Source organism: Alligator mississippiensis, chromosome 1, assembly GCF_030867095.1.
Source record: "Alligator mississippiensis isolate rAllMis1 chromosome 1, rAllMis1, whole genome shotgun sequence".
NCBI classification, from domain to species: domain Eukaryota; kingdom Metazoa; phylum Chordata; order Crocodylia; family Alligatoridae; genus Alligator; species Alligator mississippiensis.
In genome coordinates, this window is record NC_081824.1 from 124,823,212 (window position 1) to 124,840,007 (window position 16,796).

General features: G+C 40.9%; 1 protein-coding gene across 13 annotated transcripts in view; it reads left to right on the forward strand.

Moving 5' to 3' along the window:
- Positions 1 to 16,796, forward strand: part of UTRN (utrophin) — a 631,944-nt gene that overhangs the window by 482,247 nt on the left and 132,901 nt on the right. For all 13 annotated transcript variants that reach the window (XM_019488372.2, XM_014605522.3, XM_059713704.1 and 10 more), the window contains one exon: positions 10,678 to 10,807. In XM_019488372.2, the coding sequence (XP_019343917.1) occupies positions 10,678 to 10,807 (130 nt within the window). The remainder of the gene's footprint in view (positions 1 to 10,677; positions 10,808 to 16,796) is intronic.

A 16,796-nucleotide genomic window follows, 5' to 3' on the forward strand; every position in this document is an offset into this window, starting at 1 on the left:
TCATCTGGTAACATTCAGCTTCTTTCTCATATCAAGATTCATAGATTCATAGATTCACAGATGCTAAGGTCAGAGGGGACCTCAATAGATCATCGAGTCCGACCCCCTGCACAGGCAGGAAAGAGTGCTGGGTTCAGATGACCCCAGCTAGATGCTTATCTAACCTCCTCTTGAAGACCCCCAGGGTAGGGGAGAGCACCACCTCCCTTGGGAGCCCATTCCAGACCTTGGCCACTCGAACTGTGAAGAAGTTCTTCCTAATGTCCAGTCTAAATCTGCTCTCTGCTAGCTTACGGCCATTATTTCTTGTAACCCCCAGGGGCGCCTTCGTGAATAAAACCTCACCAATTCCCTTCTGTGCCCCCATGATGAACTTATAGGCAGCCACAAGGTCGCCTCTCAACCTTCTCTTGCGGAGGCTGAAGAGGTCCAGGTGCCCCAGTCTCTTCTCATCGGGCTTGGCCTGCAAGCCCTTAACCATATGAGTGGCCCTTCTCTGGACTCTCTCCAGGTTATCCGCATCCCTCTTGAAGTGCGGTGCCCAGAATTGCACACAGTACTCCAACTGCGGTCTGACCAGTGCCCGATAGAGGGGAAGTATCACCTCCTTGAATCTGTTTGTCATGCATCTGCTGATACACGATAAAGTGCCATTAGCTTTTCTGATGGCTTATCACACTGCCAACTTATGTTCATCTTGGAGTCCACTAGGACTTCAAGATCCCTTTCCGCTTCCGTTCCACCCAGCAGGTCATTTCCTAGGCAGTAGGTATGCTGGACATTTTTCCTCCCTAGGTGCAGCACTTTGCATTTCTCCTTGTTGAATTGCATTCTGTTGTTTTGTGCCCATATGTCCAACCTGTCCAGGTCTGCTTGCAGCTGTTCCCTGCCCTCCGGTGTGTCCACTTCTCCCCATAGCTTTGTGTCATCTGCAAACTTGGACAGAGTACACTTCACTCCCTCGTCCAAGTTGCTGATGAAGACATTGAAGAGTATCGGTCCAAGGACCGAGCCCTGCAGGACCCCACTGCCCACACCCCTTCCAGGTCGATACCGACCTATCCACTACGACTCTCTGGGTGTGACCCTCTAGCCAATTCGCCACCCACCGGACTGTGCAGTCATCCACGTCACAGCCTCTTAACTTGTTTACCAGTATGGGGTGGGATACCGTATCGAAGGCCTTCCTGAAGTCTAAGTATACGACATCCACCCCTACTCCTGCGTCCAGACGTTTCATAACCTGGTCATAAAAAGAGACTAGATTAGTCAGGCATGATCTACCTGCTACAAACCCGTGCTGGTTTCCCCTCAGCATAATTTTTCCTGCTGGGCTCTCGCAAATGTGAGCCTTGATAATTTTTTCGAAGACTTTGCCTAGGATGGAGGTGAGACTGACTGGCCTATAGTTGCCTGGGTCCTCCTTCCTCCCCTTCTTGAAAATGGGGACCACATTGGCCCTTTTCCAGTCCTCCGGGACCTGGCCCGTGCTCCACGAGCGTTCAAATATTCCCACCAGTGGCTGTGCAATGGCGTCAGCCAGTGCCTTCAGTACCCTCGGATGGAGCTCGTCCGGGCCTGCCAACTTAAAGGCATCCAGTTCCTCCAAGTGACTCTGCACCATCTCAGGGTCTACACATGGAAGTCTGGCATCTTGCTGCTGCCTCTCTACAACCCCAGTGAGAGACTTGTCGTGCCCCTCACTTAGGAACGCTGAGGCAAAGAACTCGTTGAGGCGTTCAGCCTTGTCCCCCCTGTCCATCACCAATTGCTTCTGCCCATTTAGTAGGGGTCCTATTCCTCCCTGGGCCTTCCTTTTACTCCCTATATATATAAAAAACAATTTTTGTTATCCTTTACTTGGGATGCCATCCTCAGCTCCATGGTAGCTTTGGCCCGTCTAACTGCCTGCCTACAAGTGCGAGCAGAGGAGGTATACTCCTCTTTGGTAATCTCTCCCCGTTTCCACTTTTTATATGCTCCCCTTTTAGTCCACAGGCTGCCCTGGATTTCTCTGGTCAGCCAAGGAAGCCTCCTGGCCCCTTTCCCTCTTTTTCCTCACATCAGGATCGTCTTCCTCTGTGCCCGAAGGATCATTTCCTTAAGGTACAGCCACCCTTCCTGGGCTCCCATCTCTTGAAAACTCCTACTCTGCAGTGCGTCCATGACTAATCACCTGAGTTCATTGAAATCAGCTGGACTGGAATTTGAAAGACTCCGGACTGGAATGAAATATATTATTGTATGTAGGAATTCATGACTTTATAATCTGTCATCAAGTTTGATATAATGGAGATGAAGCATTAATGGAAAAAAATGAATCTAAAATGCTTGATATATTTGGGTGTTGCAGTAGCGTAATATGAAGTGTAGAATATTTCTGAAATATTGGCTGAGTTTGTTTGTGGATATAATTACCTTTACATTATATGCAAATAATCACAATGTGTTGTCTTATGCAAAGTAATAGAGCTATGTGCCTATGCCTAATAGTAACATTATGCATGTGCTCAGTGTTTTTCCAGGCACACACACCAACTTATTACATGTGGCTTTCAAAAATGCTTAATCTGTGCATCTGTCTCTAAATTTTTAACAAGCAGTTAAAGTACAAATCTCTGTGGTACCAAATGGAAAAAAACCCACAATATTTTGGACTACAATTTTACTTATTATTTTAATCTGCAGGTAGACTTTTCTAATGTAGTATTAGGTTCCCATAGTCCCAATCAGTCAGTACAGTCCCTGTACCTGTAGGCTTGGACCAGTACTTTTAAAAGACTTCAGACATCTGTCATCAGGGTTTATTCATCTCTTTTCCCATAGGAGGAGACAACTCGCTTTGAAAGGAGTTCTTCATATGGATGTCTAGTACCTCTCCAGCCAGTGAAGTTATTTATTTCTTACCTAGGAGTTGGCAGGCTATAACCTGAGGGCTGGGTCAAGCCTGTGGAGCCATTAGATCGGGCCTGCAGATAGGCAGCTTCAGTTTCAGGAGGCTTTGGTGGCAGTCACTTTCCCATGCCATGATGAAGAGAACTGGTAGGAGTGGGAACTTTCCCCATGTTACCGTGGGAAAAGCAGTGGTGCCAGCCATCCGATCCCCGCACCTGTGCTCTGAATTGAGTCATTCCAGCCTGCAGCCTAAAAAAGTTTGCCAGCTGCTGCTCTAACCCATGTCAATTATAGTAGTCTGATGCAAAACAAATACAAGGAAAAGAAGTTACCATAGTGTTGCCATGGTAAAAACAAATTTGACCTATACTTAAGGTACAGAACTTCAAACTAACTAATTATTTGTTGTTTAGTAACCATAGATGTACCCTGTAGTATTTTCTAGCCAACTACAATGAAAGCATTCCTTTCCCATCAATCACAGCCAAGACATTATTCAAATCTAGCAGTTATGGATCAGTCCTGTGCATGTCTTAACTACATTAGTCCTTGATGCCAGGGTGGAGAAAGAGTACATTGTCCAGGCGGAATGTATTAATGTGCCTCTGTCTTAGCTGGAGCACCCATTTGATCTTTTAGTTTGGAAATCTGAACTCTAAAACTAAATAAAACCTGGAAATGTGTCCATCCACTTCTCAGGCATTATACCAAAAATTTTAGTGTAGTAGAAAAATGTATGATTATATACCCTTCTTTATGCTTCTCACTAGTTTCTCCCCTCCCTTCTCCCTTGGTATTTTTATTCTCTGCAGTCTTCTTGTAGATTTGATTTTCTAGTCAAATTGTGTTTTTGTTCTCCTGAACACTAATGAAATGTTAGCTAGGGAGCAGACTTATGAGTGGATTTTTGTTATAGTGAAGAGATATTTGTTTGGAAGGACATATGGGATATATATGTTATATATGTATATATATAAGCTGATATATTGGGTTATTTTTGCATATAATACTCTCCTCAGTATTCCTGTTCACTGGCCCCCAAACAAATAAATAAAACAAGTATTGCTAAAAAAAAAAGGGGGGGGGAAGCATAAGTATGCTTGGTTGAAATGGCTGCTTTTGAAATAGGTTTCTATTCTCCAAAAGTACTGGGGCTTTTTGCATGATTAAGATGCTACTACTTTACTCCTAACTTTCATTTTAATATTTTTAATTTGAGTAGTACATTTCATGCTAAAGGATCTCTTAGTGGAGAGGTGCAAGTGAAGAATCTCCATCAGTGGTGTGAAATTAAGGAAACAGACTGTGAATACATAAAGCCTATGTGTTTCTCATTTTCTTGATAAAAATAATGAAAGTTCATTTAAAGGCAACCTCAGTTCAAACATTTACAAGGAGCAGAATGAAACAGAAAGAATAAAAATGTGAGTTCTACAAGTTGTGAATTAGAATAACGATTTGGAAGCTTCATAAGTTGCTGTCTGAAGGAGGATAGAAAGAGAAAGGAAGAGCCATCTGTGTACAGTTTCAGATCTTTGATGGGACTTTTGCACAGACTCCAGCCTCATGTGAGCACCTTGCCCTGAATACTTCTGAAACATTCAAGGGTGGGGAAGGCCCCAGGGAAATCTGCAGCTTAAAATCTGCATTAATTTTGAGTTCATGTTGACAGAATCTCTTTCAGTTGGGAACAAAATAAAATATCTGGGGTTTTTATTGTTTTTATTTTCTCAACAAAATTATCCTGAAAATGCTGATGATTAATCAAACCACAAACATCTTGAAAGTAGAGATTTATACCCAAGGATCCCAAAACCTAAACTACAGTGTGTATATTTTAGCGATCCTGTACTCCTGTCTTCCTCTTCAGCTGTGAATTAGTAAAGTGTACTTTCAGGATTGGTAAGTTATGAGCATAATGCTAAGAGCCTTATTCTGGTCTGTATACTGCATGAATTTTAAATACAGATGCTGACTGGGGCATGTTGCTTGATTTAAGAGAGATGAATTTGTTCTTTAATTTTACTCTCAAAGTCTCTGTTAAAGATACCAAAGGCAAAACAGAGCGCACACATTTATTTGCATATATAATCATTGTATATATGCTGCTTATTGTGATTATTAAGTAGTAGAGGAGCAAAGTTGTAGTGTAGCCATGACAGTCTAGAAATTATGTGAGAGCAGTGAAATAGACTGCCCAAGGAAGTTGTGGAATCTCCATCCCTAGAGGTGTTCAATAAGAGGCTGAACAAGCATTTGTCAGGAATGATCTAGGAGTAGCTATGCCTATGTTATATGACCGGTATTTCCCAGGCTTCTGGGCTTTGCTGGTTGCCACATGGGGCTGGGAAGGAATTTTTATTTTCCTTCCTGTACCTGCGTATTGGGAGAGGAATAGATTTTGACTAGCTTCTGCCAAAGCTTCTGTTGAGACTAAACTCTGGAGGTTCCTAGCAAGAGTGTCTTGTTTCTTTGCTCAGGGTTTAGACTGATCAGCATGGGAGATCAGGAAGGAGTTTTTCCACATAGTCTGATTGGTGTGGGCTATGGGCCATCTTCCTCTATAGCAGGGGAGTGTGGCTCTCTTCCTTAGATCTCTTGAGCCTATTTTTACAACTCTTGCAGCAGTTGTCCCCCTGATTTACTTGTAGTGAGTTAAGCTGTATGATAGGGTTGATTGTGTAGTGTTTGTAATATGTTAGACAAGGATTTGTATGGCATGGTTTGGATAGGGATGATCCTGCTTCAGGTAGGAGGTTGAATTAGATGATCTCCAGTGGTTGGGTCCAGCTCTATTTCTCTATCATTCTTTTTTATAAGTGAGACCATGGTTGAGTGAAAAAGAAGAAGGGAATTGACGAGTTAGTAAGGACAAAGAAATAGATAAAATATAGGGGAAAAAGGGAAAGTTGTAACTCTTTACCTGCAAAGTTAGGGTAAAGAAGTAGGAATTATATTTCTTAAAGCTAGAATCTTACACACAGATCTGAAGAAGTGCCAGGCAGTGTCAAGATGGATTTTGATGGAAATGTTTTCCTCAGGTGTAAGAAACAATGTGACAGAAAATGAAAATGTTTGAGGCAACAGGTGAATGGTAGGCAACAAAGCCTGAAAAAGCTGGTGGAACATGGGTACCAGGAACCAGGATTTCAAGTCATGAGGTTAGTCTAGGAGAGCAAAGTATAGCTGTAGACGGCCACAAGCTTGTGTGTGATGCAGAGTCATAGGGGAAGTAGTAGAATGACACAAGGAGCAGGCTGATGTGGTCAGGGGAACCCAAGAAGATGTGAGCTGTAGAATTTTAAATGTACTCTCAAAAGAGTACCATATTTACTCAAATCTAAGATGAGACCCCCCCCACCCAGCATGGCGGGGGAAAGCCCTACATCTTAGATTTGCATACAAAGTGTGTGTGGGTGTGGGTGTGTGTGTGTGTCGGGGGGGGGGGGAGTGGCTTCTGCACCTCTGGCTCAGGCCCTGAGCCTGGAGTCAGATCCATGATAGCCTCCTGCCCCTTCTTTGTTTGCCTTCTGCTGCTTCTGCCTCTCCCTTCCCCCCACCAACTCCCTTCTGCCCCTTACAGACAGGTGCAGCTGAGCTCTGCGGGCTGTGTTCCCTTCCAAGCCCAGAGCACATGGAAACTCAGTCCCCTGCCCAACCAACCAGCAGTGCTAACTCTGGTGCATTGCTGGCTGGGGCAGTGCTTCCAGATGCTGTGCTGTGGAAGGGAACAGAGCCTGAGCTGCATCTAACAATAAAGGGGGATGGGGAAAAAACGGAGATTGGGGAAGGAGGGAGGGGATGGGCATAGGCTGTGGGGAGCTGGGAGTGGGGGAGTGCTGGTAGCTGGAGTGGGCAGGAAAGCTGCAAGGGGAAGAAGTGGGGTAGGGGCAGAGAGCAAGGGAGCCATCTAACCTCCCTTTTCCCCCCTCCCCCCTGCAGCCACAGCTTTCCTTGCTGTAGCTGGAGGGAGGGGAGGCAGGAGTAATTTAAGACAACCCCCCCAATAATTTTCCAGATTATATACCTGAAAAATGTTAACTAATTTATAATTTTTCCACATATAGAATGTAATTATAGGGGGGGGGTCATCTTAAATTCAGGGTAGACTGAGATTTGAATAAGTATAGTACATTTTTAGATGTACACAACTGCATTTTTAAATAAAAGGTATAGAAGATGGGTGGACTGTACAGAGGTTGTATAGGATGAAGCCATGGGATGTATATCCCTAGAAATAGGGCTGAGATAGAAATATTCCCTCAGATAGGCCTAAGAGAAGGAAGAGGATTTCCATAGTGGCGTAAAAAACAGAGGAAATATCGGAGATCAAGTTATTACCAAATGGAGTTTAGTTTGGTGACTGGGCATGAGTAGGTTTCAGCAAGATAGAGGCATGGATTTGGATGGATGGAGGTATGTCTGGTAAATTTGCAGAGCATGAATGTGAAGAAATAGTTGCAATTAGAATATGATACCTGGTGATATGCGGTGGCAAAGAAATGTATGAAGGCCAGAGCTTTGTGTGACTTATCAAAAATTGTTGGAGAATATAACCCCCAAATATATTATTGAAGACAAAATGGAGAAAAAGAACAGAGTAACAGAGCCCCAGGAGAACAAAAATTTTAGATGAGCTTGGCCGAAGGTATCAAAGAAGGTGACATACAAGCTCTGAGAATTGTTCATGAAACCTTCGGCAAGAGCAGGTTTAATAGCTATAAAAGACAGAAAGCCAGACTGGTGCAGACTTGAGAGAGCTAGAGAAAAAGAACTCTATAAATTAGAGCTGGGTACTTTTAAATATCTATAATTTAGAACTTGTCGTTAATATTGTAAAATTTTGTGCAGTTTAGCTTAAAATTAATAAGACAAATTGTCTACCTTCAGTTGCCACATGATCTCGCACACCCACACCAACTTAAAAAACAAATACTTGAGCGTAATTGACGTGGGGTACAGCAAGCTGAATAAAAGAGTGCTTTTATTTTTTGTGTGAGTGAACATTTCTATTGCAGGCTAGACTTACCTGGAGAAAATATTTTGGATTTTTGAGACACTGCTAGTATAAAAGACGTAATGTAAGAATTAAGAAAGGAGTATTCCCCTGTACCTCAGTTTCTAAAATGTACTTGTGGCCTCTCCACATTCTAGTAAGAAATTAGAAAGTAAACGAGACAGAAAATCAATGAAAGATTATCTGGCTTTAATAGTCTTTCAGACTTTTGAACTAACATCTCCAATACATATTACTGCTTCTTATAAAAATGCCCTCTGGTGTAAAACACTAACCCTCAATTTGGAACAGGCTTAATATGAGGACTTAATTAAGTTTTTAGAACCTGATCCCACCAATGTGTGCACAAGTGTCTTCACTTAAATGAGCAGTCCTGCTAGGGCCAAACCCCTACTGAGCTTTCACACTTTATCACTTGTTTCATAATGTTAAGTGTGCAGGAGATATTTAATAGCATGCACAATATTCTCCTTGGAGTTCTTTGTAATGACCATGTGTGTTCTAAAAGGAAAACTTTGCTGTCGTGTATGCAAGGACATGAGAAGTAGAATCATAGAAGAGTAAGGTTGGAACAGGGCCTCAAGAGGTCATGTAGACAAACTACTTGCTCAAGGCAGAATCATCCCTGACTGAACAGTTAAGTGTTTATCTAACCTGCTTTTAAAAACTTTTTTCAAAACAAGGTTAGAGGTTTCATAACCTCTCTGCATAGCGTGTTCCAATGCTTAACCACCCTCAGAAAGAGAAAGTTGTTCCTAATATCCAACTTAAATTTCCCCTGTTGCAGTTTAAAACCATTGCTCCTTGTTATGTTCACTGAGGCAACAGAGAATAGTTTGTCTCTGTCCTCTATAATCACGCTTCAGGTATCTGAAGATTGTTATCAAATCCCCGTCAGTCTTTTTTTCTCCAGACTAAATAATTCCAGTTCTTTCAGCCTACAGACAGTCAAAAAGCCTAAGGCTTAATCGATTCAGTCTTCACAGGTTAGTGTAAGCTGTGTAGATTGAACCGATAAGCAAGTGAACGGACATTCATTTTTGATTCCAGAAATGCAGCCACGTGCCTGCGGTGGATCAGGCCAGAAGCCAGAGGGTGTCAGAGCACACCTCCCTGCTGGGCTGGGGCAGACAGCTCGAGCCAAGGCTAACCTGCCCACCCTGCAAGGGGAGGTTGAGTGGGAGGTGCAAAGCATCTTGGGATGCTGGGGCAGTGTGTGTCAACTTGAATCTGAGGGGATCTGGGATAGATGTTCAATAACCGCATTTAACCTAAGTCAATTAGGTCTGATACTACATCCATCCAGGTTTATCTTAAACCAGTGATGGCCATTTTGAAAATGGTTTATGTGCACTCATATTCTTTGTGCTACAGACTTGAACCAGTTTCTGATCACTTATACACCAGTTGATGTGCAATTTCTGTCCCTAGCCCTAATAATTGTTGTCACTCTCTGCATGACTTGTTCTTGTGAATCCATGCCAGCTGTTCCTGATCACCTTGTTCTCTCCCATGTACTTAGTTCCTTGATGACATGCTGTGTAGTGTTTCCAGGTATTCATACCAAACTGACCAGTATGTAATTTTCTGAGTCCTCCTTCTGTTTCTTGAAGATGGGCATTATATTTGCCCTTTTCCAGTCATCTGGGACCTCACTTGACTTCCACAAGTTACCAAAAAATTATAACCAGTGGCTCTGAAGAGAATAGGGAGCAAGATTAGTCTTTTCCTGTGTACTGAAAGGTTTGAGGTTTGGGTTCTGGCTTAGTGAAGAATGGGTGGACTAGATTAGTAAAATTAATATTTAGAGTTTTGTTTAGAGATATTAAAAAAGATGGCCCAGAAATAATTTTAAAGCAGAACTTATACAATGTAGCCTTAACATTATGCTATTTTGGATTTTCAGTGATAAGTAGTAAATGCAAGTATTTCGAACAAAGTATTTTTCTGTGGCAGTGATAATTTTCAAAGTTATAACATTTTATACGGAGCAAAATCTGATGTAGAAAGGATCATCAGAAATGACTGCTCCTATCTTTTTGAGCAAAAAGTTACTTTTTAACCCTCCTTAAATACAGACCAAATGCTAGGGAAAAAAATGGAGATTTAACAATATTTGCATGAAAAATCTCTTGGAGAAAAATTGCAATTGCCTTGGTGTAACAGGCTGAAAATATCTTAGGCTAATTGGAGACTGTCTTCCATCTGTTCTGTTCAGTTGAGTTTTGATACCATGTAGTTTGATTTGTTTTTGCTTCTTAATTTTCTATATTTTTTTACTTAACATATTCTAACGAATGCAAAATGTTCTTGCAGTTCTCATTGCCAGTTGTGAAATTATCTTCGGCTATTCCGTTGGATGTAATTTTTTTTGTCATTGTATTAACAAAAGAAAAAAGTTTATTAAACCATTCTGTTATATGCTAGCAATCCTGCCGGGAGTAATGAAAGGTTTAAAGTATGTTTTTGTGTAAGTTCAAATATAATAATTTTCCTTAGGTGAATATTTTAAGCCCATTATCATAATTTTTCTTGTACTCGCACATTTAACTTAGCTCTGCAAAATCACGTCTCAAATCAAAATTAATTTCCTTTTGTCTTTCTTGTGCAAAATTTACATGTTCACTTGCAGCCTGAATTAAACATTGGCTATTAGTCACTCACTAGACAGTCTGGTGAGAAGGGTGAAAATGAAGTGGATGCTACATTGTCTGTTGTACACAACATTAGGTTACAAATGAAACTTTTATTTTCCTTTGCAAAAGGCACTTAGGCGTGACCTGAAGGATAAAGAGCAAACCATTCTGAATGCTGTGGACCAGGCACGAGTTTTCCTTGCTGATCAACCAATTGAAGGCCCTGAGGAACCAAGAAGGAACCTGCAATCAAAAACAGGTCAGTTAATGTTTTCTTCATATTTGGAGCGTGTAAAATGAACATTACAACATCCACACATTTATAGGTCCCTACTAAATACTCTTTATGTATTGAAAGCTCTTATTTTCAAAGCAGAGAGGAGTTTCATATCCCATTAAACTAGTTCTATTTTAAATTTGAATTTTTGCTTTATCAATGTCTAGTGTTCATGATAAAGGAGGGGATAAATGCAAATAAATGATAGAAGACAGCTATTTTAATTTTAAAATATTTTGAGGAGGAAAATCAGGTGTTTTTTCCTTTGCATTGTACACTCAAAATGTAGATAACATAATCAATTGAGTTTCATATATTCTTAGTACAATATTTTTGGTCTACATCTGAAATATAATCAGAGGTGATTCAAGAAAGATTATTCATATATAATAATTTAAAATCTGTGTATGTTACTGGTGGTAAAATACTAAACAAATTTTGAAACTGCTGAATGAAAAACATACTTTGCGAGAGATGTTGGTACCAATAAAACAAAGTGTTATACAAAACATATCCTCTAGAGCAGTGTTGTCTTTGATTTTTAGGTAGTAATTCCGCTATTTGAATCTTTAAGATTCTTTAGCAATTGCCTTCAAAGAGCTAACTCATAATGGTATTTAGCTATTTTCAGGAGCCAATGTGAAGAGGTAGTCTCTCTTTCTATAACAGCACAGAAGAAAAACAGACCAGATAATAACTACATAATTACATAATAAATACCCTATTGTACAATAAGTGTTATGCATCTGTAGAATAAATTCATAATTGTGTCCTTTTTCTAAGCTATAGTATTATTATGAGATATTACCACTTCAAATTACATCATTTTGCTTAGAATAAACTAGACATTATTATGCCATAAACTGCAGAAATATGAAGTTTTATGAAGATATATATAATTTATCACTCATATAATTTATACAATAGTTATATGGTTGGTTCTACCTTTTGTTACTGTTCTTTCTTCTCCTTTCATTCACATTGTAAGATCTTCCTAGCCAACTTTTCAACTATGCAAAATTTGATGGGAAAAATTTGAGTCTTGCATCTATCTACCTTTTCTATTTCTCCTGTCATTTTCTTACACAGTTTTTTGCTTTCCTAGTTTATGATTTCTTCTTTGATTGTGGGTTATGCAGTCTGAATACCCACTGGTTAAAACAAGTGAACATTTTTCCCCTTGACTAACTCTTGCATCTTACCTCCTGCTGTTTTGGAAGATCTAGGAGGATACTGTGCAGAACTAGTTGGCTTGGAACTTGTTTGATATGCTGCACATATAGTAAATATGCTATTTAACCTAAATTGCAAGAGTTGTCTCAAGGATAAATATATATGTGTGTGTGTGTGTGTGTGTGTATGTATGTATGTATGTATATTCTGAGTTTAACTTGGATTTTTCAGTTAGTCATGAAGTTTGATTACATCACAGCTCTTTTCCCAAAAGATGTCAAAGCAGCCAATTAAACCTGTGCCAAATCGTAAACCACTGCCAGTGTGGTCTTTCTTTCTCAGAACCTTTTTTAGAGTGACTTTGGTAAAATGGTCAGTGCTGAATGAAAACAAAGGTTAATCTTTGGAGGATGGTAAATGTTTACTATACAACTTTTACTATATAAATATGCTGCTTTGTAATATTTGATGGTGGTAATGACAGAACAGGATGGTGATTGATGGCTCTAGTAAACTGCCTAATGATAATTGCCAGGCAGATGGTCTGTGAGTGATATATGACCATCTTCTGCCTACTTACTATATTTCAAAGCCAGACCAACTCGCAGACTGAAGTCTCTAATTCACTTAGTTTGTATTTCTCTTAGGACCTTGTTACACGGTAATTTTATGTGGCTTCTGGAGCTTTTAACCCTTAGATTGGCTGCATGTTAACACCCTTTAAATGACTAAAAGCACTCATTAGTCATTTTAAAGTTATGCTACTCCAGGCAGGATTATCTCTAATCTGCCTAATTTTGCTCTTGTTGCATTAAGGTGTGGCCACTCCCAGGATGCAGTGGTGCCTTCTGAGTCAGGGCAAGTGGGGACACTGCGATGCAGCAGAATTGGGCATGGTACCTTGACCCGCAGGCACATCGGGCAAAACAAGTGCTGCTGCCCTGATTGCCTGGCAGCGGTGGTGCCTCCTGCCACTACTTGGGCTGACTCTGCTCCTGCCGGGCAGAGCAAGCTGGTCTGAGCAGCCACAAGAGGTCGTACCTTCCACTGCCATTTAGACCAGTTCGCTGCTCCTTTTGGTGGTGGTGCCAGGGGAGCAAGCTCCAGAGAATAAAAGGATCAGGCCGCTTGAAACTCAAGTTACTCATGGCCAGCTGGCAACCTGGCTGGTGCTGATGGCACTGAGGCTGCCAGCCAGATACTGCCTGAGCTCTGAAGGGCCTGATCCTTTTTTTCTCTGGATCTTGACTCCTGTGCTACTGCCAACTGTGCTGCCAGCCAATCAGGAACTACCTGAGCTCCAAGGGGCCTTATCCTTTTGTTCTCCATAGTTTGCTCCCCAATGCCATTGCCGGCTGAGTTGCTGGTTGGCTGCACACTGCCTGAGCTCTAAGGGGCTCAATCCTTTTAGGAGCTCAAGTGGTGCCTGGCCAGCCAGCAGCAAGGACAGCACAAGGAGGGGCGGGCTCGGGAGAACAAAAAACAATTGGGCCTCTCGGAATTCAAGCAGTGAGTTGGTTCTGCCTCCGGGCTCCTAGTGCTGCCCCTGCTCAACAAGCCTCTAGGGACAAGTCCTAGCTGTGCAGATGAAGGACCGGCAGAGATGATTTTGTGCCTTAAGGTGTGATTACTCTACTAAGCTGAACAACGCTAAGCAGATTAATATTTATTTGGCTTATAGCATAAGGTGCAACAAGGCCCTTACACTTACCTTTACTTTCTCATTCCTTCAGTCTCTTTATGCTCACTAATTCCACACTCTGTTTTACACTGGTCATGCAGTGCCATACAATTCATAGAGTCCCTTTATAGGCTATAAGTATAAGGGACCATTATATCATTTAGTCCAATTTCTTATATAGAATCATGATAAAATAGGATTGGAAGGGACCTCAGGAGGTCAATGAGGTCTAGTCCAACCCCAAAGCATCCAACCCCCCCCCCCCCCCCCCCAAAAAAAAAAAGTCTTATCTGCACTTCAAATAATGGAGATTTTACAAGACTCTAGGTAATTTATTCCAGTGCTTAGCTATCCAGCTCTCATAGGCAATTACATTTCACCAAAGGGCCGCTGTTTAACTGAAGCCTAACTTGTCTGTCATTTAGAAGGACATCACCTTTCGATTTGAAACCCTTAAGAGATGGAGAGTTCACCACATACCATGACTTTTTCCAGTGGTGAATTATTCACAGCTTTTTTTTTTTAATCAAAAGATTGTATTTTGTCTCTAATATATATTTGTTTGGTTTAGCTCCAAACATTGGTTTTTTAATGTCTTTCTCCGCTTAAAAGTGGTTTTAGGATTCTAAGCTCCAGAGCCTGTCTTTCAGTATAAGTTTGTGCAGTGTTCAGCAGGGTGAGGTCCTGATGTTTATTGAAACAGGCAGCCACAGTTACAATACCCATAGTAACAATTAATGTTATTCTCTTGGAAGTCATAACTTTCCCATTTCATGGGCTTTGGAAGAGAATTTTCAAAAACAAAATCTGCCTTCTCCCCTTCAAAACACCCACCCTCAACAAATGTATTATAGCGAATTGTGTAAGCATGTGCTTGGGGTGCACTGGGTTAACACTTGATGATTGCTGCAATCTCAGTTAGCAGGGAAATGAGAGCTCAGTCTAATAGAAGAAGATTGCCAACTGATTATAATATGACATCTGTGCAGGGTCATAAGTAAACTGAATAACATTAATCCAGTTTTATTAATCTCCTTCCACACCCATGACGTCCCTAATCACTATTCAATTAAGGAAATTGCTGTGGTTCAAGAATATTTCATAGATGCTCATGGTATTTAAAATAGATCCTAGCATACCTTTTTCTTTCAAATATTGTCTTTGAAGCTCTCTGCTCTTTTATGAAAGGCACTCTACAAAGATTAACTGAATTATACTATAATTTAATTTTCATATTAGTTATTAGCTTGATTTCAGTTAATTTAAAATCTGTTACATAAAATGTAATTTGCTCTGTGTAGTCTGAAACTATTCAACAGTATCTTAAGGAGTGTCTACATAAGGGCACTCAGGAAAGATGATCTGAATTAATTGAAGGTATGATTCTAAAATGCATTCATCAAACCCCTGTGTGGGCACTCCAATTGAGAATTAAATTAGCTTTAATTCTTATTCAGGTGAGCAGCACGGGGTATAATGTCTGGTTCCAAGTGTCACGAGGAAGTGGCAACGTATTTCTGATACTTGGATAAGAATGTGCATCTACTCATTTGCATTGGGACCTCACTGTTGTTCTGAGGCATGCGTTTGGGTGGTCTCTTGCTCACTGTCGGTGTTTAGGCTGCTGGGGCTTGTGTGCTCCAGGGAGGCTGATGCAAGCAAGTAGCCATGTGGAGTCCAGGTGCGACAAAGAAAGAATGATTCAAATGTGTATTCCATGGCAAAAACTCAAGAGAGGCTTATTATCACTGACACAGTATGCTAGCTGGTCTCTTTAACAGTCAGCCCAACTCAGTGAAACATCCCAGGACAATGGTAGTAACTTCATGCATTAATAACCTCCCCTAGGTTGCTACAAAGAAACAAATCTTGCAGGACCAATATTTATACCCAGAATACCCACGTATTGTGTGAACGCTTCTTATCTGTCTGTCTGCCAAGATACCCACTTCTACTTGTCTCTTTGCCAAGTTCATACCTGTCTCCTTTAGTTCTTCCATATCTCAACACCTGTTCTGATTAATTTTACTTTGCTCTTACTACTCTCTTCTTACACCAGCTTCTGCACTCATTAGTACGTTCTCGTTTTCTACATCTCTTAGCAAACTGTTCAGAGGTCAGTGGAGACTTAACCACAGTTAGCATAACTGGAAGTGCTACACTCACCACAAAGTTTCACACCTTTTCATCATAAGATTGTATTATTGAAATACACTGTACATCTATCTCTGAGATTTTTTTTTACATATACAGCAGGTTCTATCCTTATTCCTGTTCTTTCCAGGTGTACCTTACAATACACCTTTGATGAGTTTGGTCCTGAGTTCCTCAGACACTGCCTCTGTTCCCCTGGGTTACTGAAATAAGTTAAATAATCTATGTAGGGTCGGTTACCATTGCTGCTATCATGGCACCCCCCACCCCTTCCCCTTCAGAGTTCAGTTGCAAGGTGACTGGGAGGAGAGAGCTTTTCGTGGTTGATCCCCACCTGAGAAATACATTTCCTACTTCAGTTCACCAGAATTTGAATCTGTTAACTTTCTGAGCCCTTTGCATTTGTTTTTCTTGGCCAGGAAAGAATAAGTTGTTTTTAGGATAGTGAAGGCAAACAGCATTAGTGGGGAAGTGATAAGAATCAGATTAGGATTTGACTGAAGGAAATACCCATGTTAAATGTCCCTTTATTATTGGGCAGTATTTCGCAACAGGAATATGCTACCTGCCTTTTGGTACAAGAGATCTTATATTAACTACAGTGCACCCAACTGGTCTGCCATGCATGATAAGATCTTGTGATACCTTCTGAAATAAAAATAAACTAGCTCCGATTACCATGTCAGTTCTGGTATTATTCCTTTTACCACATTGGCCTTATACTGTACCACACAATAACTGGCACTTTGGAGAACAGAGCTTTCACAGTTCAACTAACTTTTCTGCCTGTATTTTCTTATCCCCATGTGTGGGTTTTTTTCTCCTGTCTTCTTTTTGCTCTTTCCAGGGAACTTCACCACAAGAGCATGCTTTGCCCTTTTCTTGACTTCGAATTTTTAGCTTCTAAATACAGTAGATTGATAAACCATCGTGCAAGCTCCTGGATCCTATAGATGAAGGAGA